The 25,027-nt window shown below is 33.5% G+C and overlaps 2 protein-coding genes across 6 annotated transcripts in view; both read right to left on the reverse strand.

Annotated features, from left to right (window-relative positions):
• Positions 1–18,602, reverse strand: part of LOC124453070 (cannabinoid receptor 1-like) — a 51,738-nt gene extending 33,136 nt beyond the window's left edge. Inside the window, exons 1-2 of the transcript XR_006950956.1 lie at positions 18,326–18,602; positions 17,901–18,126 (exon numbers count right to left, since the gene is read on the reverse strand). The gene's annotated coding sequence lies outside the window, so the exon portion shown is untranslated. The remainder of the gene's footprint in view (positions 1–17,900; positions 18,127–18,325) is intronic.
• On the reverse strand, positions 264–24,589 carry LOC124453072 (cannabinoid receptor 1-like). Of its 5 annotated transcripts, none has more exons than XM_047003806.1 (5): positions 21,581–21,842; positions 10,685–11,005; positions 10,242–10,474; positions 9,071–9,178; positions 264–1,303 (listed from the first exon to the last, which is right to left on the reverse strand). In XM_047003806.1, the coding sequence occupies exons 3-5, from the start codon at positions 10,416–10,418 to the stop codon at positions 482–484; spliced, it is 1,107 nt and encodes a 368-aa protein (XP_046859762.1). In that variant the 5' UTR covers positions 10,419–10,474; positions 10,685–11,005; positions 21,581–21,842; the 3' UTR covers positions 264–481. The 5 variants fall into 5 exon arrangements, 4 of the variants coding, with proteins under 4 accessions (XP_046859762.1, XP_046859763.1, XP_046859765.1 ...); XM_047003807.1 differs by having other exon boundaries at positions 10,689–11,005; positions 21,581–21,839; XM_047003809.1 differs by having other exon boundaries at positions 9,071–9,169; positions 21,581–21,839.
• Between the last annotated feature and the right edge of the window lie 438 nt (positions 24,590–25,027).

Raw genomic sequence — 25,027 nt, forward strand, 5'->3', positions numbered from 1 at the left:
AAACTATAAAGTATAATTAAAAACGATTCTGCCTGAATATTCAAATACATGCTGATTGCTGACCATGCTGTTTTATCAATGAAAAACGTTCTGCCATTTTGAAAGAAGTTAAGTCTATAAGGGCAACTTGCTTTTTCTTGTGAAATTTTCGATGCAACAAAGCTGCCACGTTTTACCTGTTACACAAAGCTTCAGCTCACGCTAAATTCAATGTAGAGAATTTCTTCCTAAAGATGTAAATAAGCAGCAAGAAGGATAACGTATTATTAGATACGATATTGTACTATGTTTTGATGTGGTTATCAAAATAGTTTGTTGCAGGCAAAATTGGCTACAAATACAAACATTACACTAAAAATTACACAAAAGTATAACTACAAATTCCACTAAAGTTTATGTTATTACCTATATTAAAAAAATAATCATATATATTTGTAATCAAGTTATATATGATCAATGCATATTAATCAATGCATATTATCTACAAAGCAATCGTTTCATCAGCAGAACGGAACGAGGTTGTCAATTGCTGTGCTGTATCAGTAGAAATATAACTGTTCTTTTTAAACAACGCCTTCAGACTGTTTCGATAATCGGGAAGCGTCAGTGCATACACAATTGGATTGACTGCAAAATTCACCATGGCAACTGGTTTGTAGTAGTAAGAAAAACGCCAAGCCAATTCACCTTGTATTTTTCCTAGCCTTTGAATAAACTCCACTTGTTTGGCGACAAAATAAGGAAATGCAGTTACCAGTAATAGGATATTTAGCAAGATAATTGTCTTTACCATTTCCAGATGTTTTCTATTGTGCTGTTTAGCATTTACTGTCGTGTTTTGTCGATTTTGCCATACTATTATAAGTATTAAACACTTCCCAATGACCAAGATCAAAACAGCAATCTCCAAAACAGCATATAGCGTGATATAGGTGTACATAAGCTGTTCAATTTTCTTGTTGTAAATTGATGTGAGTTCACCAAATGCCACGCAAATGGCAATCGACCAAACAGTCGCACATAATATGTATATCTTTCTGGTAGACAACATCTGTCGGCTACGTATGGGATACTTTGCAATCATGTAAGTTTGCCATGTGAGTGATGTCAAGTGAAAAAATGAGCCCGCAGCCCCAAACATCCAAAAGGAAAGGACAGAATAAATGACAGCTTCTGATGGTTTGACCTCGAACAATCTACCCAATCCAACAATCATGAATTGAGACAAAGATGCAGTGAAATCAGCTATAGACAAGCTTAAGATGGTAATCCATGGTCCTCGTCTTAGCTTGTTTAAAGGATCCTTCACAATAGCAACAATAAGAAGACCATTTGTTAGGACACCAATTGTGGAGACCACCATCGTTGTTATTAATGTTTCTTGGCCAAGTGAAAAACTCTTCATGGGTTTCATACGAAATATAGAAAGAGGAAAAGGCGTCAAATGTTTTCATATACATTCATAATTGCACATTGATAAATGGTAATTTTTACAGTCGTACACTGAGAATCATGAACTAGTTGATTAATGAATTTTCTTCGCTCATTACTGTGAAGGCACTCTACTGAAGCAACTAGAGAAATTGATTTACATAACACATTAAAAATCTACAATTGTGGATAGATCTTTTCCTGTAAGAATCACTTTGATGACGCATACGTTTTATTCAAAATCGTATAAATAGTGAGAGCGATTTCAAACATTCAACGTTTTGTGAAAGGATTGATATTTGAAACTGGACTTTCAGCATTTTTTAGAAGTCTGGTTTGTATAAGCAACTTGAGAATTTTTTTATGCCTACCACATTGTCGCCAACGTACGCATTTTAAAGTTTGAACATCTCCTAGTTCTTAATTGTATCTACACATGTTTAACGTTTGTACTATGAGATAGTGATAAGATCTGTAGAAAAAATAACTGCAGTAGATTATATACATACAGCACTTTGATTGCGTAAACCAGATGAATTCCTTGAGTTATTTATATGATTTGGTTGAGTCGAATTGCGCGTTTCTAAAAAATCACCAGCATTGGTCACAGGATATACTTTCATCAAACTTGTAAGAATAAGGAATCCGTAAATAAAGGAAGGATAGACGTTTTGGAAGTATCGTGAGAGTACCATAGTGAGATCTCACACAGTTTAATCAACTGTTCTAACTTCTAATTTCTTGTCTCTGGGATGACTGGCATTGACTGAATGGTTTAATGCAATTTGATCACTTGTATTCATACAGTCGGTATAATGTTTATGACCCGTCAACACGTATCTCGATATTTTTGAATCCGCTTTTTTTTAAATTGGCCTCGTGACGTCCACATGCATGTGGTGGATGCACATGTACATCCCATAAACGTTGTGATTTTAAGAATTCATTTCCTGTAGACGGGTGGAAACGATAATTGGCCCCACCTTTTTTTGTTGCAATATTAATATAATAATGACCCCAACTTTTTTTTGATAATTGGATAATTGGCCCCACCTTTTTTGTTGCAATATTGTCCAGAAGAAGGGGGATAGTTTGTGTAGCATTGTTATTATAGTGCAGAGAAACATTTAATTTCAGCTCTCAAGAGGCTTATATTGGCCTTACTCCCTCCCCCAAATTCCTATACGTACTTTTCGCTGGCATTTCAAATATACCAAGATGAAAATAACAAATCTTTCTTCTTTTTCCGAGGTTTTCATCTCAGCAAAGCTGCTATATTTCCAGGTACCTGATGTACGTGCTTTACTTAATTTATGGTCTCATTAAAGTATTCACAATTATTGCTCTCGCTTTTGAAGTTACGTAGAATCAAAAAAGTGATGAGTATTGTAGTAATAATCGTTATAATTTTTTTGACCACACAGTTGTTTGTCACTTTGGAATTTATTCTTCCAATAAAAACTATTAATAATTATTATATACCTCCAAGACTAACTTCTTTGTCGTCTGCTGGCCTTCTTACAATAAGTTTTGGATATCATAAAAAAAAGACTTTCGCGTTCGTCGTGTGATGCGTTCTTAACTCTTCTTCTCACAAATACTCAACTGATAGCAAAATAAAATGTCTTATATGGTATGGTAAATTAAGATCGCGTGTATGTATCTGGTGTTTTGAAACAGACAAAACAAATATTCTTCTGGGTTGATGTTGACCTCCGAAGTGGCTTAACGGCTACGTCAGACTAATTCAAACCTTGGGCTGGGCATCATGATGTTGTACACAAACTTCTCACATATACAAGAAGTACTGACAAAGAAGAAAATGAATAATTGGCTGTATATTGATGTAGAAAGTGAGACGAAGTATCCCTGCACGCGATGTATTGAATTCTACTTTCATCAATATTGCAGTGAACTGATTCACTCACCAAAATAAATTTCATCCGTGTACAGAACGTCTTGTTGTATTAAAAAGTTATGGCTTTACCAGGGCCCAGGGTGGTCTCATGTTATTGAGAATTCTTAGCAAAGTCTTTGTTGTAGGTATCTTGATTTGTCATATTTTAAAACATAAATTCGTTCAATGTTAAGAATAACGTACTAATAAATGCTATAGCAAAATTTCCTGTTTCAGCACACAATGTAAGTTTGTGCTTTGGGTCATCACAAGAATTTTTTGTGTAAGCAAACTTTTCATCATAACGCAAGTAGAATAAAAACTATGAAAATTTTATTTTGATGGTACATCGTTATTGTTTCTTTTGGCTCATATGCCTGTGTTGAAAGGATTCTATATTTAAGCTGTCCGTGCACTTGCGACTGTACGTTAGCTGCTTACACATTTTCTTTATTTTGAACAGATCAACTTACTCATTGAGCAATGGAACTAAGTTCTGTTTATACCGAAGTATTTGTTTTCCAATGTAACCACCAAATTTTTTATCGAAGCATTAAGCAAATCTGTAACGTCTCTAAGTTCAAGGTTTATTTGATTAATGATATGTACCGTTAAAAAAGTATTACACTCCTGATCTTTCTCATGAAAAGAAAAATCAAAAAGTTGGCTGTAAATTTTAGTCAGTTTAAATCTCGCTACAAATCATGATAGTTTCTTTTTCTTTCATCTTCCCTTTAAAACTATGCTAATATTACCTATACTATACCCAAATAAAAAATTTATATATTAATCATAAAGTTATGAACGATGAATGTAGTTACATCGCAAATGTTTCTTAATCGCAAATGGTCTCATTAAAGTATTCACAATTATTGCTCTCCCTTTTGAAGTTACGTAGAATCAAAAAAAGTGATAAGTATTGTAGTAATAATCGGGATAATTTTTTTGACCACACAGTTGTTTTGGAATTTATTCTTCCAATAAAAACTATTAGCACTATTCGTACATTTTTGATCAAATTGAGTTTAGAACATATTATCTATCATACAGCTTTACTAGAACTAGTACGAAATGAAAAGATTAAATTCCCTGGTTTTTGTATGGAAACAGTTCTAGTCTTTTTAAACAACGCCTTCATACTGTTTCGGTAATCTGGAAGCCTCAGTGCATACACAATTGGATTGACTGCAAAATTCACCATGGCAACTGGTTCGTAGTAGTAAGAAAAACGCCAAGCCAATTCACCTTGTATTTTTCCTAGCCTTTGAATAAACTCCACTTGTTTGGCGACAAAATAAGGAAATGCAGTTACCAGTAATAGGATATTTAGCAAGATAATTGTCTTTACCATTTCCAGATGTTTTCTATTGTGCTGTTTAGCATTTACTGTCGTGTTTTGTCGATTTTGCCATACTATTATAAGTATTAAACACTTCCCAATGACCAAGATCAAAACAGCAATCTCCAAAACAGCATATAGCGTGATATAGGTGTACATAAGCTGTTCAATTTTCTTGTTGTAAATTGATGTGAGTTCACCAAATGCCACGCAAATGGCAATCGACCAAACAGTCGCACATAATATGTATATTTTTCTGGTAGACAACATCTGTCGGCTACGTATGGGATACTTTGCAATCATGTAAGTTTGCCATGTGAGTGATGTCAAGTGAAAAAATGAGCCCGCAGCCCCAAACATCCAAAAGAAAAGGACAGAATAAATGACAGCTTCTGATGGTTTGACCTCGAACAATCTACCCAATCCAACAATCATGAATTGAGACAAAGATGCAGTGAAATCAGCTATAGATAAGCTTAAGATTGTAATCCACCTTCCTTGTTTTAGTATGTTAAGCGGATCTACAAGAATAACAACAACAAGAAGACCATTTGTTAGGACCAATTGTGGAGACCACCATCGTTGTTATTAATGTTTCTTGGCCAAGTGAAAAACTCTTCATGGGCTTCATATGAAATATAGAAAGAGGAAAAAACGTCAAATGTTTTCATATACATTCATAATTGCACATAGATAAATGGTAATTTTTACAGTCGTACACTGAGAATCATGAACTAGTTGATTAATGAATTTTCTTCGCTCATTACTGTGAAGGCACTCTACTGAAGCAACTAGAGAAATTGATTTACATAACACATTAAAAATCTACAATTGTGGATAGATCTTTTCCTGTAAGAATCACTTTGATGACGCATACGTTTTATTCAAAATTGTATAAATAGTGAGAGCGATTTCAAACATTTAACGTTTTGTGAAAAGATTAATATTTGAAACTGGACTTTCAGCATTTTTTAGAAGTCTGGTTTGTATAAACAACTTGAGAATTCTTTTATGCCAACCACATAGTCGCCAACATACGCATTTTAAAGTTTGAACATCTCCTAGTTCTTAATTGTATCTATACATGTTTAACGTTTGTACTATGAGATAGTGATAAGATCTGTAGAAAAAAATAACTGCAGCAGATATTATATACTTGCAGCACTTTGATTGCTTAAACCAGATGAATTCCTTGACTTATTTATATGATTTGGTTGAGTCGAATTGCGCGTTTCCAAAAAATCACCAGTATTGGTCACTGGATATACTGAAATCAAACTTGTAAGAATAAGGAATCCGTAAATAAAGGAAGGATAGACGTTTTGAAAATATCGTGAGAGTACCATAGTGAGATCTCACACAGTTTAATCAACTGTTCTAACTTCTAATTTCTTGTCTCTGGGATGACTGGCATTGACTGAATGGTTTAATGCAATTTGATCACTTGTATTCATACAGTCGGTATAATGTTTATGACCCGTCAACACGTATCTCGATATTTTTGAATCCGCTTTTTTTTAAATTGGCCTCGTGACGTCCACATGCATGTGGTGGATGCACATGTACATCCCATAAACGTTGTGATTTTAAGAATTCATTTCCTGTAGACGGGTGGAAACGATAATTGGCCCCACCTTTTTTGTTGCAATATTAATATAATAATGACCCCAACTTTTTTTTGATAATTGGATAATTGGCCCCACCTTTTTTGTTGCAATATTGTCCAGAAGAAGGGGGATAGTTTGTGTAGCATTGTTATTATAGTGCAGAGAAACATTTAATTTCAGCTCTCAAGAGGCTTATATTGGCCTTACTCCCTCCCCCAAATTCCTATACGTACTTTTCGCTGGCATTTCAAATATACCAAGATGAAAATAACAAATCTTTCTTCTTTTTTCCGAGGTTTTCATCTCAGCAAAGCTGCTATATTTCCAGGTACCTGATGTACGTGCTTTACTTAATTTATGGTCTCATTAAAGTATTCACAATTATTGCTCTCGCTTTTGAAGTTACGTAGAATCAAAAAAGTGATGAGTATTGTAGTAATAATCGTTATAATTTTTTTGACCACACAGTTGTTTGTCACTTTGGAATTTATTCTTCCAATAAAAACTATTAATAATTATTATATACCTCCAAGACTAACTTCTTTGTCGTCTGCTGGCCTTCTTACAATAAGTTTTGGATATCATAAAAAAAAGACTTTCGCGTTCGTCGTGTGATGCGTTCTTAACTCTTCTTCTCACAAATACTCAACTGATAGCAAAATAAAATGTCTTATATGGTATGGTAAATTAAGATCGCGTGTATGTATCTGGTGTTTTGAAACAGACAAAACAAATATTCTTCTGGGTTGATGTTGACCTCCGAAGTGGCTTAACGGCTACGTCAGACTAATTCAAACCTTGGGCTGGGCATCATGATGTTGTACACAAACTTCTCACATATACAAGAAGTACTGACAAAGAAGAAAATGAATAATTGGCTGTATATTGATGTAGAAAGTGAGACGAAGTATCCCTGCACGCGATGTATTGAATTCTACTTTCATCAATATTGCAGTGAACTGATTCACTCACCAAAATAAATTTCATCCGTGTACAGAACGTCTTGTTGTATTAAAAAGTTATGGCTTTACCAGGGCCCAGGGTGGTCTCATGTTATTGAGAATTCTTAGCAAAGTCTTTGTTGTAGGTATCTTGATTTGTCATATTTTAAAACATAAATTCGTTCAATGTTAAGAATAACGTACTAATAAATGCTATAGCAAAATTTCCTGTTTCAGCACACAATGTAAGTTTGTGCTTTGGGTCATCACAAGAATTTTTTGTGTAAGCAAACTTTTCATCATAACGCAAGTAGAATAAAAACTATGAAAATTTTATTTTGATGGTACATCGTTATTGTTTCTTTTGGCTCATATGCCTGTGTTGAAAGGATTCTATATTTAAGCTGTCCGTGCACTTGCGACTGTACGTTAGCTGCTTACACATTTTCTTTATTTTGAACAGATCAACTTACTCATTGAGCAATGGAACTAAGTTCTGTTTATACCGAAGTATTTGTTTTCCAATGTAACCACCAAATTTTTTATCGAAGCATTAAGCAAATCTGTAACGTCTCTAAGTTCAAGGTTTATTTGATTAATGATATGTACCGTTAAAAAAGTATTACACTCCTGATCTTTCTCATGAAAAGAAAAATCAAAAAGTTGGCTGTAAATTTTAGTCAGTTTAAATCTCGCTACAAATCATGATAGTTTCTTTTTCTTTCATCTTCCCTTTAAAACTATGCTAATATTACCTATACTATACCCAAATAAAAAATTTATATATTAATCATAAAGTTATGAACGATGAATGTAGTTACATCGCAAATGTTTCTTAATCGCAAATGGTCTCATTAAAGTATTCACAATTATTGCTCTCCCTTTTGAAGTTACGTAGAATCAAAAAAAGTGATAAGTATTGTAGTAATAATCGGGATAATTTTTTTGACCACACAGTTGTTTTGGAATTTATTCTTCCAATAAAAACTATTAGCACTATTCGTACATTTTTGATCAAATTGAGTTTAGAACATATTATCTATCATACAGCTTTACTAGAACTAGTACGAAATGAAAAGATTAAATTCCCTGGTTTTTGTATGGAAACAGTTCTAGTCTTTTTAAACAACGCCTTCATACTGTTTCGGTAATCTGGAAGCCTCAGTGCATACACAATTGGATTGACAGCAAAATTCACCATGGCAACTGGTTCGTAGTAGTAAGAAAAACGCCAAGCCAATTCACCTTGTATTTTTCCAAGCCTTTGAATAAATTCCACTTGTTTGGCGACAAAATAAGGAAATGCAGTTACCAGTAATAAGGCATTCAGCACAATGATTGTCTTTACAATTTCAAAGTGTTTAGTGTTGTACTGTTTAGCATTTACTTTAGTGTCTTGTCGACTTTGCAATACAACCTTAAGTATGAAACACTTCAATATGATCTGAAGTAAAACAGCGATTTCCAAGACAGCATATACTGTGATATAGGTGTACATAAGCTGTTCAATTTTCTTGCTGTAAATTGATGTGAGTTCACCAAATGCCATGCAAATGGCAATCAACCAAACTGTGGCGCATAATATGTAAATTTTTTTCGTTGATAACATTTGTTGTTTGTATTTGGGATACTTTGCAATCATGTAAGTTTGCCATGTGAGTGATGTCAAGTGAAAAAATGAGCCCGCAGCCCCAAACATCCAAAAGAAAAGGACAGAATAAATGACAGCTTCTGATGGTTTGACCTCGAACAATCTACCCAATCCAACAATCATGAATTGAGACAAAGATGCAGTGAAATCAGCTATAGATAAGCTTAAGATAGTAATCCACGGTCCTCGTCTTTTTAAAGGATCCTTCACAATAACAACAATAAGAAGACCATTTGTTAGGACACCAACTGTGGAGATCACCATTGTTGTTATTAATGTTTCTTGAGGAAGTGAGAAACTTTTCTTCGGTTTCATATTAAATACATAAATATATGTTTATTATATGTTGCAATATTTTTAAAACAAAAATTTGTTTTTTAGATGAGGAACTAAATTATAACGCTCAAATCCTGGTTCTCACTTTCGGCAAAAGTATAAACATGAGCATAACTGCAAAAGATTATCAACTGTCAATTCTTCTTATGCTTATGTTTATGTTGCAAATGATGCCCAAACTTAAAATGATGTCGTTTTACTTTAATCGACTTTTGCATAAGCTTTTAAGTTTTAGTCTTATATATGAGTTTGAGAGCATTGCCATTATTTATTTTTGTAGGAACTGATTTTTCAGTTTCCACTGTGTGTGAACTGTGATATATTCGCATAGCAAGACCAAATATACGGGCTTACTTTTACGCCACTACATAAAGTAAACATAATTTGAGGAATGTTGTAATTTTTATGTTTTGTTCTTATCAAGGCAACCAACACAAGCTTTGCTGTTTCTATGAAAATTCCAATTTCACGAGGAACAAACAATGTTGAATATCATGTAGTTGCCTAGTTCATTACACAGAGAAGATATTGATGAAAATATCATATCTCGGTACATATAAAAAAATGAGTTCTTGATATGCATGAGATATATGCAGATATTGTCATTTGCCTGGTACTCTTGAACTCTTGAAGAAAGCAGGCAAGTGAAAATGACTTGATATTGTAAATATGCATAGAATATTTACATTATCAAGTCATTTTCGTTCGTATTCGGAGATAATGGTGAAATCGTTTTATGCATGTTTTATCATACGATTATTTGATTTTGCCAAATAACTATGGATAACAATGTTTATCTTTACAGCTTACCTTGAAGCCACAAAATGCTAATTAAATGAACTGCACATAATAATTTTGCTTATTCTCAAAATGTCAAATTTCATGATAAAATACTGCATGTAACGTTGTCGAGTAATACAAAAGAGCAAACGCGTTTACGTTTTTCTCGCATGCTTGTATGTATTTCTTTGAATGCATTTCTCTTTGCAGTCAACAAAGTTTATTCTCATGACTTATAATACTTTTATATAATACTTACTTTTCCATTATTTTGCGAAACGGAGGAATTCCTTGTGCAATTTATTTGATCTGTTTTAGTCGAATTACACATTTTGATAGAATTGTCACTAGCTTTGACCACTGGCACTGGCACTGGATATACATTCAACAAACATATAAAAACAACGTATCTATAAACATATTGTACAGGTACCATAGCGTGACCTCAGAAATTGATTTTATTTAAGGAATTGTACGCCGGGTTCCACCTGTCTAAAAAAGTAATATAATTTACTTATACAAAATCTAATTTGAATTGTACAAAGTCTGGTAATTACATGAATCGATGACTAAAATTTGGTTTAAAAGGATTCGATAAACCACATGTCGAAATGTTTTATTTATCGTACTATCAACTCAAACGAACACAGGGTTTGGTAAAACGCCGTAATCCTGCTATTACAAAAAATTATTATTATATACCTCCAAGACTAACTTCTTTGTCGTCTGCTGGCCTTCTTATAATAAGTTTTGGATGTTATAAAAGAAACGACTTTCGCGTTCGTCGTGTGATGCGTTCTTAACTCTTCTTCTTAAAAATACTCAACTGATAGCAAAATAAAATGTCTTATATGGTAAATTAAGATCGTCTGTATGTATCTGGTGTTTTGAAGCAGACAAAACAAATGTTCTTCTGGGTTGATGTTGACCTCCGAAGTGGCTTAACGGCTACGTCCGACTACTTCAAAACTTGGCCTGGGCATCATGATGATGTACACAAACTTCTCACGTATACAGGAAGTACTGACAAAGAAGAAAATGGAAATTGGCTGTATATTGATGTAGAAAGTGAGACGAAGTATCCCTGCACGCGATGTATTGAATTCTACTTTCATCAATATTGCAGTGAACTGATTCACTCACCAAAATAAATTTCATCCGTGTACAGAACGTCTTGTTGTATTAAAAAGTTATGGCTTTACCAGGGTCAAGGTTGGTCTCATGTTATTGAGAATTCTTAGCAAAGTCTTTGTTGTAGGTATATTAATTTGTCATATTTCAAAACATAAATTCATTCAATGTTAAGAATAACGTACTAATAAATGCTATAGCAAAATTTCCTGTTTCAGCACACAAAGTAAGTTTGTGCTTTTGGTCATCACAAGAATTTTTTGTGTAAGCAAACTTTTCATCATAACGCAAGTAGAATAAAAACTATGCAAATTTCATTTTGATGGTTCATCGTTATTGTTTCTTTTGACTCATATGCCTGTGATGAAAGGATTCTGAATTTAAGCTGTCCGTGCACTTGCGACTGTACGTTAGCTGTGTACACATTTTCTTTATTTTGAACAGATCAACTTACTCTTTGAGCGATGGAACGAAGTTCTGTTTATACCGAAGTATTTGTTTTCCGATATAACCATCAAGTAGCAGCCGATATTTGAAAGAAGTTTGTTGTCATTTTTTCAACAAGCTATAGAAAACTTAACAAACAAGCAAGACTCATTTTTTCTTTCAAATTTTAATCGAAGCATTAATCAAATCTGTAACGTCTCTAAGTTCAAGGTTTATTTGATTAATGATATGTACCGTTAAAAAAGTATTATACTGCTGATCTTTCTCATGAAAAGAAAAGTCAAAAAGTTGGCTGTAAATTTTAGTCAGTTTAAATCTCGCTACAAATCATGATAGTTTCTTTTTCTTTCATCTTCCCTTTAAAACTATGCTAATATTACCTATACTATACCCAAATAAAAAATTTATATATTAATCATGAAGTTATGAACGATGAATGTAGTTACATCGCAAATGTCTCTTAATCGCAAATGGTCTCATTAAAGTATTCACAATTATTGCTCTCGCTTTTGAAGTTACGTAGAATCAAAAAAGTGATAAGTATTGTAGTAATAATCGGGATAATTTTTTTGACCACACAGTTGTTTTAGAATTTATTCTTCCAATAAAAACTATTAGCACTATTCGTACATTTTTAATCAAATTGAGTTTAGAACATATTATCTATCATACAGGTTTACTAGAACTAGTACGAAGTGAAAAGATTAAATGCCCTGGTTTTTGTATGGAAAAAATTCTAGTCTTTTTAAACAACGCCTTCATACTGTTTCGATAATCTGGAAGCCTCAGTGCATACACAATTGGATTGACAGCAAAATTCATCATGGCAACTGGTTTGTAGTAGTAAGAAAAACGCCTAGCCAATTCACCTTGTATTTTTCCTAGCCTTTGAAAAAACTCCACTTCTTTGGCGACAAAATAAGGAAATGCAGTTACCAGTAATAAGACAGTGAGTCGAATTGCGCGTTTCCAAAAAATCACCAGTATTGGTCACTGGGTATACTGAGATCAAACTTGTAAGAATAAGTAATCCGTAAATAAAGGAAAGATAGACGTTTTGGAAATATCGTGAGAGTACCATAGTGAGATCTCACACAGTTTAATCAACTGTTCTAATTTCTTGTCTCTGGGATGACTGGCATTGACTGAATGGTTTAATGCAATTTGATCACTTGTATTCATACAGTCGGTATAATGTTTATGACCTGTCAACACGTATCTCGATATTTTTGAATCCGCTTTTTTTTAAATTGGCCTCGTGACGTCCACATGCATGTCGTGGATTCACATGTACATCCCTTATACGTGAGTGATTGTAAAAATTCATTTCCTGTAAACGGGTTGAAACGATGATTGGCCCCACCTTTTTTGTTGCAATATTGTCCAGAAGAAGGGGGAAGTTTGTGTAGCATTGTTATTATACTGCAAAGAAACATTTAATTTAAGCTCTCAAGAGGCTTATATTGGCCTTACTCCCTCCCCCAAATTCCTATACGTACTTTTCGCTGGCATTTCAAATATACCAAGATGAAAATAACAAATCTTTCTTCTTTTTTTCAAGGTTTTCATCTCAGCAAAGCTGCTATATTTCCAGGTACCTGATGTACGTGCTTTACTTAATTTATGGTCTCATTAAAGTATTCACAATTATTGCTCTCGCTTTTGAAGTTACGTAGAATCAAAAAAGTGATGAGTATTGTAGTAATAATCGGGATAATTTTTTTGACCACACAGTTGTTTTAGAATTTATTCTTCCAATAAAAACTATTAGCACTATTCGTACATTTTTAATCGAATTGAGTTTAGAACATATTATCTATCATACAGGTTTACTAGAACTAGTACGAAGTGAAAAGATTAAATGCCCTGGTTTTTTGATGGAAACAATTCTAGTCTTTTTAAACAACGCCTTCATACTGTTTCGATAATCTGGAAGCCTCAGTGCATACACAATTGGATTAACAGCAAAATTCATCATGGCAACTGGTTTGTAGTAGTAAGAAAAACGCCAAGCCAATTCACCTTGTATTTTTCCAAGCCTTTGAAAAAACTCCACTTGTTTGGCGACAAAATAAGGAAATGCAGTTACCAGTAATATGACATTCAGCACAATGATTGCCTTTACAATTTCAAAGTGTTTAGTGTTGTACTGTTTAGCATTTACTTTAGTGCCTTGTCGACTTTGCAGTACAACCTTAAGTACGAAACACTTCAATATGATCTGGACCAAGACAGCAATTTCCAAGACAGCATATACCGTGATATAGATATACATAAGCTGGTCAAATTTTTTTATGTAAAGTGATGTGACTTCAGCAAATGCCATGCAAATGGCAATCAACCAAACTGTGGCGCATAATATGTAAATTTTCTTCGTAGATAACATTTGTTTTTTGTACTTGGGATACTTTGCAATCATGTAAGTTTGCCATGTGAGTGATGTCAAGTGAAAAAATGAGCCCGCAGCCCCAAACATCCAAAAGAAAAGGACAGAATAAATGACAGCTTCTGATGGTTTGACCTCGAACAATCTACCCAATCCAACAATCATGAATTGGGAAAAAGATGCAGTGAAATCAGCAATAGATAAGCTTAAGATTGTAATCCAAGGTCCTCGTCTTAGTTTGCTTAAAGGATCCTTCACAATAACAACAATAAGAAGACCATTTGTTAGGACACCAATTGTGGAGACCACCATCGTTGTTATTAATGTTTCTTGGCCAAGTGAAAAACTCTTCATGGGTTTTATATGAAATAAAGAAAGAGGAAAAGACGTCAAATGTTTTCATATACATTCATAATTGCACATAGATAAATGATAATTTTTACAGTCGTACACTGAGAATCATGAACTAGTTGCTTGATGAATTTTCTTCGCTCATTACTGTGAAGGCACTCTACTGAACTGCGCACTTCATTATACGTAATGCGTTTAGGTCAGGAAAGTTAGGTCCTGACTATTTAGAAGCAACTAGAGAAATTGATTTACATGACACATTCAAAAATCTACAATTGTGGATGGATCTTTTCCTGGAAGAAGCACTTGATGACGCTACGTTTGAATTTTATATTCTTGATGGTATCGTTAAATAGAGAACTATTTATCTGGACATGCGCCTCTTAATTCTTATTCAAAATCGTATAAATAGTGAGAGCGATTTCAAACATTCAACGTTTTGCGAAAAGATTGATATTTGAAACTGGACTTTCAGCATTTTTTAGAAGTCTGGTTTGTATAAGCAACTTGAGAATTTTTTATGCCTACCACATTGTCGCCAATGTACGCATTTTAAAGTTTGAACATCTCCTAGTTCTTAATTGTATCTATACATGTTTAACGTTTGTACTATGAGATAGTGATAAGATCTGTAGAAAAAATAACTGCAGTAGATTATATACTTACAGCACTTTGATTACGTAAACCAGATGAATTCCTTGAGTTATTTATATGATTTGGTTGAGTCGAATTGCAAGTTTCAAAAATCACCAGTATTGGTCACTGGATATACTGAGATCAAACTTGTAAGAATAAGGAATCCGTAAATAAAGGAAGGATAGACGTTTTGGAAATATCGTGAGAGTACCATAGTGAGATCTCAGACAGTTTAATCAACTGTTCTAATTTCTTGTCTCTGGGATGATGGCATTGACTGAATGGTTTAATGCAATTTGATCACTTGTATTCATACAGTCGGTATAATGTTTATGACTCGTCAACACGTATCTCAATATTTTGAATCCGCTTTTTTAAATTGGCCTCGTGACGTCCACATGCATGTGGTGGATTCACATGTACATCCCAAATACGTGAGTGATTTTAAAATTCATTTCCTGTAAACGGATTGAAACGATAATTTGCCCCACCTTTTTTGTTGCAATATTCTCCAGAAGAAGGGGGAAGTTAGTGTAGCATTGTTGTTATAGCGCAAAGAAACATTTAATTTCAGCTCTCAAGAGGCTTATATTGGCCTTACTCCCTCCCCCAAATTCTTATACGTACTTTTCGCTGGCATTTTAAATATACCAAGATGAAAATAACAAATCTTTCTTCTTTTTTTCAAGGTTTTTATCTCAGCAAAGCTGCTATATTTCCAGGTACCTGATGTACGTGCTTTATTTAATTTGTGGTCTCATTAAAGTATTCACAATTATTGCTCTCGCTTTTGAAGTTACGTAGAATCAAAAAAGTGATGAGTATTGTAGTAATAATCGTTATAATTTTTTTTGACCACACAGTTATTTGTCACTTTGGAATTTATTCTTCCAATAAAAACTATTAGCACTATTCGTACATTTTTAATCAAATTGAGTTTAGAACATATTATCTATCATACAGGTTTACTAGCACTAGTACGAAGTGAAAAGAGGGAATGCCCTGGTTTTTGAATGGAAACAATTCTAGTCTTTTTAAACAGCGCCTTCATACTGTTTCGATAAGCTGGAAGCCTCAGTTCATACACAATTGGATTGACAGCAAAATTCACCATGGCAACTGGTTCGTAGTAGTAAGAAAAACGTCAAGCCAATTCACCTTGTATTTTTCCAAGCCTTTGAAAAAACTCCACTTGTTTGGAGACAAAAAAGGGAAATGCAGTTACCAGTAACAAGGCATTCAGCACAATGATTGTCTTTACAATTTCAAAGTGTTTAGTGTTGTGCTGTTCAGCATTTACTTTAGTGTCTTGTTGACTTTGCAATACAACCTTAACTATGAAACACTTCAATATGATCTGAAGTAAAACAGCGATTTCCAAGACAGCATATACTGTGAAATAAATGTACATAAGCTGTTCATTTTTCTTGCTGTAAATTGATGTGAGTTCAGCAAATGCCATGCAAATGGCAATCAACCAAACTGTGGCGCATAATATGTAAATTTTCTTCGTTTATAACATTTGTTGTTTGTATTTGGGATACTTTGCAATCATGTAAGTTTGCCATGTGAGTGATGTCAAGTGAAAAAATGAGCCCGCAGCCCCAAACATCCAAAAGAAAAGGACAGAATAAATGACAGCTTCTGATGGTTTGACCTCAAACAATCTACCCAATCCAACAATCATGAATTGAGACTAAGATGCAGTGAAATCAGCTATAGATAAGCTTAAGATAGTAATCCACGGTCCTCGTCTTAGTTTGTTTAAAGGATCTTTCACAATAACAACAATAAGAAGACCATTTGTTAGGACACCAACTGTGGAGATCACCATTGTTGTTATTAATATTTCTTGAGGAAGTGAGAAACTTTTCTTCGGTTTCATATTAAATACATAAATTTATGTTTATTATATGTTGCAATATCTTTAAAACCAAAAATTTGTTCTTTTTAGACGAGGAACTAAATTATAACGCTCAAATTCTGGTTCTCACTTTCGGTAAAAGTCTAAACATGAGCATAACTGCAAAAGATTATCAACTGTCAATTCTTCTTATGCTTATGTTTATGTTGCAAATGATGACCAAACTTAAAATGATGTCGTTTTACTATCATCGACTTTTGCATAAGCTTTTAAGTTTTAGTCTGATATATGAGTTTGAGAACATTGCCAATAATTATTTTTGTAGGAACTGATTTTTCAGTTTCCACTGTGTGTGAACAGGGATATATTCGCATAGCAAGACCAAATATACGGGCTTACTTTTACGCCACTACATAAAGTAAACATAATTTGAGGAATGTTGTAATTTTTATGTTTTGTTCTTATCAAGGCAACCAACACAAGCTTTGCTATGAAAATTCCAATTTCACGAGGAACAAACAATGTTGAATATCATGTAGTTGCCTAGTTCATTACACAGAGAAGATATTGATGAAAATATCATATCTCGGTACATATAAAAAAAATGAAGTTCTTGATATGCATGGAGAGATATGCAGATATTGTCTTTTGCCTGGTACTCTTGAACTCTTGAAGAAAGCAGGCAAGTGAAAATGACTTGATAATGTTAAAAATGCATAGAATAATGGTAATTCTAAACAATTTCTCGTATCTTTTGATATTTTCGTTCGTATTCGGAGATATTGGTGAAATCGTTTTATGCATGTTTTATCATACGATTATTTGATTTTGCCAAATAACTTTGGATAGCAATGTTTATCTTTACAGCTTACCATGAAGCCACAAAATGCTAATTAAATGAACTGCACATAATAGTTTTGCTTATTCTCAAAATGTCAAATTTCATGATAAAATCACTGCATGTAACGTTGTTGTGTAATACAAAGAGCAAACGCGTTACGTTTTTCTCATGCTTGTATGTATTTCTTTGAATGCATTTCTCTTTGCAGTCAACAAAAGTTTATTTTCATGACTTATAATACTTTTTATATAATACTACTTACTTTTGTATTATTTTGCGAAACGGAGGAATTCCTTGTGCAATTTATTTCATCTATTTAATCGAATTGCACATTTCGATAGAATTGTCGCTAGCTTTGACCACTGGCACTGGATATATATTCAACAAACATATAAAAACAACGTAACTATAAACATATTGTACAGGTACCATAGCGTGACCTTAGAAATTGATTTTATGTAAGGAAATGTACGCCGGGTTCCACCTGTCTAAAAAGTAATATAATTTACTTATACAAAATCTAATTTGAAGTGTACAAAGTCTGGTAATTACATGAATCGATGACTAAAATTTGGTTTAAAGGACACATGTCGAAATGTTTTATTAATCGCACTATCAGCTCAAATGAACGACAGGGTTTGGTAAAACGCCGTAATCCTGTTATTACAAATAATAATTATTATATACCTCCAAGACTAACTTCTTTGTCGTCTGCTGGCCTTCTTACAATAAGTTTTGGATGTTATAAAAAAACGACTTTCGCGTTCGTCGTGTGATGCGTTCTTAACTCTTCTTCTCACAAATACTCAACTGATAGCAAAATAAAATGTCTTATATGGTAAATTAAGACCGCGTGTATGTATCTGGTGTTTTGAAACAGACAAAACAAATATTCTTCTGGGTTGATGTTGACCTCCGAAGTGGCTTAACGCCTACGTCCGACTACTTCAAATCTTGGGCTGGGCATCATGATGATGTACACAAACTTCCTACGTATACAGGAAGTACTGACAAAGAAGAAAATGGAAATTGGCTGTATATTGATGTAGAAAGTGAAACGAATGTCCCTCCACGTTATGTATTGAATTCTACTTTCTTCAATATTGCAGTGAACTGATTCACTCACCAAAATAAATTTTATTCGTGTACAGAACGTCTTGTTGTTATTAAAAATTTATGGCTTTACCAGGGCCCAGGGTGGTCTCATGTTATTGAGAATTCTTAGCAAAGCCTTTGTTGTAGGTATCTTGATTTGTCATATTTCAAAACATAAATTCGTTCAATGTTAAGAATAACGTACTAATAAATGCTATAGCAAAATTTCCTGTTTCAGCACACAATGAAAGTTTGTGCTTTGGGTCATCACAAGAATTTTTTGTGTAAGCAAACTTTTTATCATAACGCAAGTAGAATAAAAACTATGCAAATTTCATTTTGATGGTACATCGCTATTCTTTCTTTTGACTCTTATGCCTGTGATGAAAGGATTCTGCATTTAAGCTGTCCGTGCACTTGCGACTGTACGTTAGCTGCGTACACATTTTCTTTATTTTGAACAGATCAACTTACTCTTTGAGCGATGGAACGAAGCTCTGTTTATACCGAAGTATTTGTTTTCCAATACATTCTCCAAGTAGCAGCCGATATATGAAAGACGTTTGTTGTCATTTTTTCAACAAGCTATAGAAAACTTAACTAACAAGCAAGACTCATTTTTTCTTTCAAATTTTTTATCGAAGCACTGGGCGAATCTGTAACGTCTCTAAGTTCAAGGTTTATTTGATTAATGATATGTACCGTTAAAAAAGTATTACACTCCTGATCTTTCTCATGAAAAGAAAAGTCAAAAAGCTGGCTTTAAATTTTAGTCAGTTTAAATCTCGCTACAAATCATGATAGTTTCTTTTTCTTTTATCTTCTCTTTAAAACTAAGCTAATATTGCCTATACTATACCCAAATAAAAAATTTATATATTAATCATAAAGTTATGAACGATGAATGTAGTTACATCGCAAATGTTTCATTGGTGGACCGGAAGGAAAAGGTCGTTGACTTGGATGTTGGAGTAAAAACAGTATTCTTCTTTCTAAACAACGCCTTCATACTGTTTCGATAATCTGGAAGCCTCAGTGCATACACAATTGGATTGACAGCAAAATTCATCATGGCAACTGGTTTGTAGTAGTAAGAAAAAACGCCAAGCCAATTCACCTTGTATTTTTCCAAGCCTTTGAATAAACTCCACTTGTTTGGCGACAAAATAAGGAAATGCAGTTACCAGTAATAAGACAATTCCACACAATGATTGTCTTTACAATTTCAAGGTGTTTAGTGTTGTGCTGTTCAGCATTTACTTTAGTGTCTTGTCGACTTTGCAGTACAACCTTAAGTATGAAACACTTCAATATGATCTGAAGTAAAACAGCGATTTCCAAGACAGCATATACTGTGATATAGGTGTACATAAGCTGTTCATTTTCTTGGTGTAAATTGATGTGAGTTCACCAAATGCCATGCAAATGGCAATCAACCAAACAGTCGCACATAATATGTATATTTTCTGGTAGACAACATCTGTCGGCTACGTATGGGATACTTTGCAATTATGTAAGTTTGCCATGTGAGTGATGTCAAGTGAAAAATGAGCCCGCAGCCCCAAACATCCAAAAGAAAAGGACAGAATAAATGACAGCTTCTGATGGTTTGACCTCGAACAATCTACCCAATCCAACAATCATGAATTGGGACAAAGATGCAGTGATGTCAGCTATAGATAAGCTTAAGATGGTAATCCACGGTCCTCGTCTTAGTTTGTTTAAAGGATCCTTCACAATAACAACAATAAGAAGACCATTTGTAAGGACACCAACTGTGGAGACCACCATTGTTGTTATTAATGTGTCATAACCAAACGAGATACTGTTCTTGGGTTTGTTCTTCAATGAAACATATGAAAATTTTAAATGCATTGTAAACTGTCATATTTCTCAATGGTGGAGAAGAAAATTGCAAAATTTTAGAAATGCATTAATTCAATGCATTATCTCTTGTCAGTCTATTTCATTTCTTTTAGACGTAGTTTTCCACTGCAAGTGTGCAAGTTTTGCACTCAGCAAGTGTTACGAATTACAGAATACGGAAGCATTTCAGAAGCGGATACACCTCAAGGCTTCGGGGATGAGTTATAAAAATTTCAAATACGAACTCGCAGAACTGCCATTTTCTGCAGTCTTTGCTGCATATTACGTGCTAGCAAAAGGGGGAATGTGGAGACTTTTACAGAAGTTGGACAGCAACAAAGAATTCGCAAATGTAATTGTGAAACGGAAATCATTTCTGCTGCGCTTGACACGAGGATTTGATATGATTTTTATTCTAAGTCTCTTTTTGTGTGACATGTATTAAAATATTGTGAACACTTTAGATTATTTGATTTCGAGATGGAGCATATGATAATAAATAACTTACAGAAATTATGGAGAGGTACAATTATTGTAGTTGATGGTGGTCTTATAAATATTGGAAATGTTGCAAATAATTCTAAAATCACTGCACATTATACTGTGAAGAAGTTTGTATCTAAAATAAAAGCGCTAAAGTTCCGCGTGTTTTTGATAGAAAAATCTTTCCTTTTAAACGTATTCAGTTTCAGGCTTGGCGTAAACCAACTTCTGATAATGCCATAAAAATCGCATAAAGGAAATAATAAATACAAAAATTATAAGATTGTTCAATAAGATGACTTTTACCCAATGGCTTCAGTTAGACTATTGTGGCTTTTTGACTTTTTTTAATATGAGATTTTTTTGCACCTACCGCATTTCTTTGAATGCATTTCTTTCCAGTCAACAAAACATTTCATTGACTTTAAATTAATTCATCAGACCAAATAAAATGATTTTTGCAGTTACATACAATAGAGTTTTTGTTTATAAACTTACATCACTTTGATTACGAGAACCAGTCTCATTCCTTGTGCAATTTGTCTGGTTTGTTTGAGTCGAGTTGCACATTTTTCCCAAATCACCAGCATTGGCCATTGGATGTACTTTCATCAAACTTGTAAGAATAAGGAATCCATAGACATAGGAAGGATAGACGTTTTGGAAATGCCTCCCAATTATCATAGTGAGACCCTAGATAATATGGCGCGCTGCTTTTCTTTCACTTTGAATTTGATATTGACAGAGTATGTTCCCCCTACAATCAAGTAAGCGTTGTGTGTGTTGGAGTTGTTATTTCATCGTCGTGCACGTACAAATTGTTTCCAGATTTATTTGGCGTGGGTTTCCGGAAATCTTGTATCATATTTGCGTCATGTTTATAGAGGATCGTTAATATGATTATCGTTTTTGCGAAAAACTGCAAACGTTTTGTCATTTGTCTGTTTATAGTACAATCAAATATCTTTGTAGGAGCACTTTTAAATACAGAAACCTCGTTATTTTAGAAGTTCCCATAATTTTGCTTTCACTCGTGGATTTTCTTTCTCTATTCCCTAAATCTTTGTGTATAGATTTTGAAATATTCGGAACTTGTTTTAATTCAATATTCGACAAGTGTCGTGTTAGTATTTGGACGAAAGCATGAATAAACAAGAAACAAAAAACACATTAGTAAATAAGATTATCATACACTGTTTTCATAATGGAAATATCTCAGGTAACTTAAGTTGTGTAACACAAAACGAGTAGTTAAATATACGTGATGCATAATAAAGAGTGTTGAAATTCGTGATTAAATGCATATGGTAATCACAAATTTTAATAACCGCAAAGACTGCCCCACTCTTGTCTTTAGCGAGTAGTTGTCAAATATTCAATGAGAACATCATACCTTGTTCATTGTTTAATCGAATAGTGAAAACTTTTGCCTTATGTATGGTGTTCTTTGTATTTCATTGACATGCATATAAAGTTTATATTATACATGATGAAAATTCTAATCTGCTTGTAAAATTTTTATTAAGTAAATATTAATAGAACCATATAGAACTATTTGTAATTTAAATTTTTGATAAAAGTAGATAAAGATTGGATTGGGTCGCTCAAATCCAGTAACAATTGACGTAGAGCGGACACAGAAGCTGAAATGTGTTGACAAATCAATATTCCGCAGACAGCCGTAAATTCCATTATTAAGGTGTGATTAACTAATGCCTTTCTAATGCTGTTGTTGAAGATGGAGATGGTTCAGTGTGTCGAATTTTGCATCATGACGAAGACACGTTAAATGTAGATAAGGTCCCTTTAACTGGGAGTTTCATTCGAGAATAATTTGCACAGCTGTAATAAGATGTTTTACTGCGCATGAGATCAATCACCCTACGCAGTGACCAAGACACATTCACACATTAACTTTAAAGAAAATGAAAGACAGATTTTAAAGAAATCTGACAATGGCAAAAAAATAATGAAAACAACGTCGAAGTCTCTTTAGGACAAAACAAAACCAGAGCCAAATATTCAGAGAATGTTACTGTGCATTACAAAATGACTTCATCATCAAAATGAGCACCACTTTCACATGCCACAAAAAATTATTCTATCTTATCAGTTTGCCTGTGCAGCTACTTTTTCACGTGTCGGATATGTTTATTTGAGCAGGCGATTTGAAATCAACACTAGAAGCGTCAAATGTAATTCATGCAAGACCTTGAACGTTTCTAAATCAAAATAATTGATTTGGAAGATGAAATAGAATTCAATGCACATGATTCATTTACCAATGATGTTTATGCATGACGCAGTTTGTACATTAACAAGCATACACTTAACAAAGCTTTCACTTTAAAAAATTTGTGCATTAGACAAAATAAGATTAACTCGATCAATGCAGACAAAAATCCACTTACTTAAAGTACGCAAGACTAATGTTGATTATGTTAATTATGCTGAGAGGGCACATTAAAAGTAGAAGTAATAGCTTCTTGGAATCATGATTCACTCTGCGGGACGTAAATCATGTGCGACAAATGATTGATAAAATGAACAACCTCACAACTTTTCCGCAGAAAGTTGACGAATGTCACTATAGGCAGTATTCCTTAATAAAACGTTTGAAACATCAATTTTTTAGTGTTAACTGACGCAAACCTTGCTGAAACCTATATAACATTTTTAACTACATTATGACCCCAGTAAAATCAAATGCATTTACCAGCAAGCAAAGCATTCAAATTACTGATGCAAAAATTTCATCCAAATCAGAATCTTGTGATGCATGAGGAAAAGTTTCATCAGTTAAGAGGTAAAATGCTAATGTCAATTTAGACCATAAAACGTTGGAACAAAAATTCGATATCCCATACAACTAAAAAACATTCATCACATTCACGTTTCTAATTATTTGACACCAAATACAAGTCCTTGCCGATACATTTTGCAACGATCAACAAACCAAGTACGCACCTGATCATTCTTCAACATGATCAACAAACAATTTTGGAAAACAGCTTAGCTAGTATCTTGAAAATATAATTGGATATGCATTGTGTAGCATAGTATCAAACCGCCACTCACAGGTGAGTTGAGAAAAAATCGAAACATCGCTTGCTTTTTGTTCGTAGCTAATAGTAACATTGACTAGGACATCATTTTGTAGTGTACAAAATGAGATTTTTTTCTCAACAACGATTTTCTTTGACATAACATGTTATATAATAGAATAAAATATTTATAAACACAGGTGTGAATAAATCAACTGAGAATACATTTTATTCGGCATTAATTGCAAGAGGAAATTTCCGTCTGTGCGAATGTATTGACAACGTTTGCCGTAACTTGAGTAGAATTAAGGATTTGTGAGAATTATAAGCAATGTATAGAGAATTGCATGCACATACATAATGGTAAAACTTTTGTCTCTGTTTACAAATCTTTTTAACTAAAATTAGTTTATGTTTTGTGAAATCACTCTCTTACCTGATGTTCTTCTTTCAAGAGTCTTGGCGTACAATGACAAAAACACTTTTCTTTTGACATATTAAAAACACATTTTGAATAATTATGCATTATGCCACGAAAGTTTTTTTCTGATAAGCCAAATTATCATGTAAATGATGCAAAACACGAGAGATTAATAAGAAAGACGTTGAAAAATATCAGTAATCAATGTATAAGATATAGTGTATAAAAATGTCATCAACACTGAAACTAATACAAACAGCCACACCTTTGTACACAAGACGAATATTGCTATTTCTTTAATATTCAATTCTTCAAAATGATTTTAATTAATCTACCATCGTTAGACATAGTGAGTAATGTTAAGTAATTAAAATCAGTGTTTCTGACTCTCGTACCTCTGATTCTAAGGCTATTCTTGAATGGTTTCCAACGATTTTGCATACACACCACCGTCATATACGATAACTTATTCCTAATTTG

The sequence above is a fragment of the Xenia sp. Carnegie-2017 genome, unplaced genomic scaffold (assembly GCF_021976095.1).
Source record: "Xenia sp. Carnegie-2017 unplaced genomic scaffold, XeniaSp_v1 HiC_scaffold_25, whole genome shotgun sequence".
Classification (NCBI taxonomy): domain Eukaryota; kingdom Metazoa; phylum Cnidaria; class Anthozoa; order Malacalcyonacea; family Xeniidae; genus Xenia; species Xenia sp. Carnegie-2017.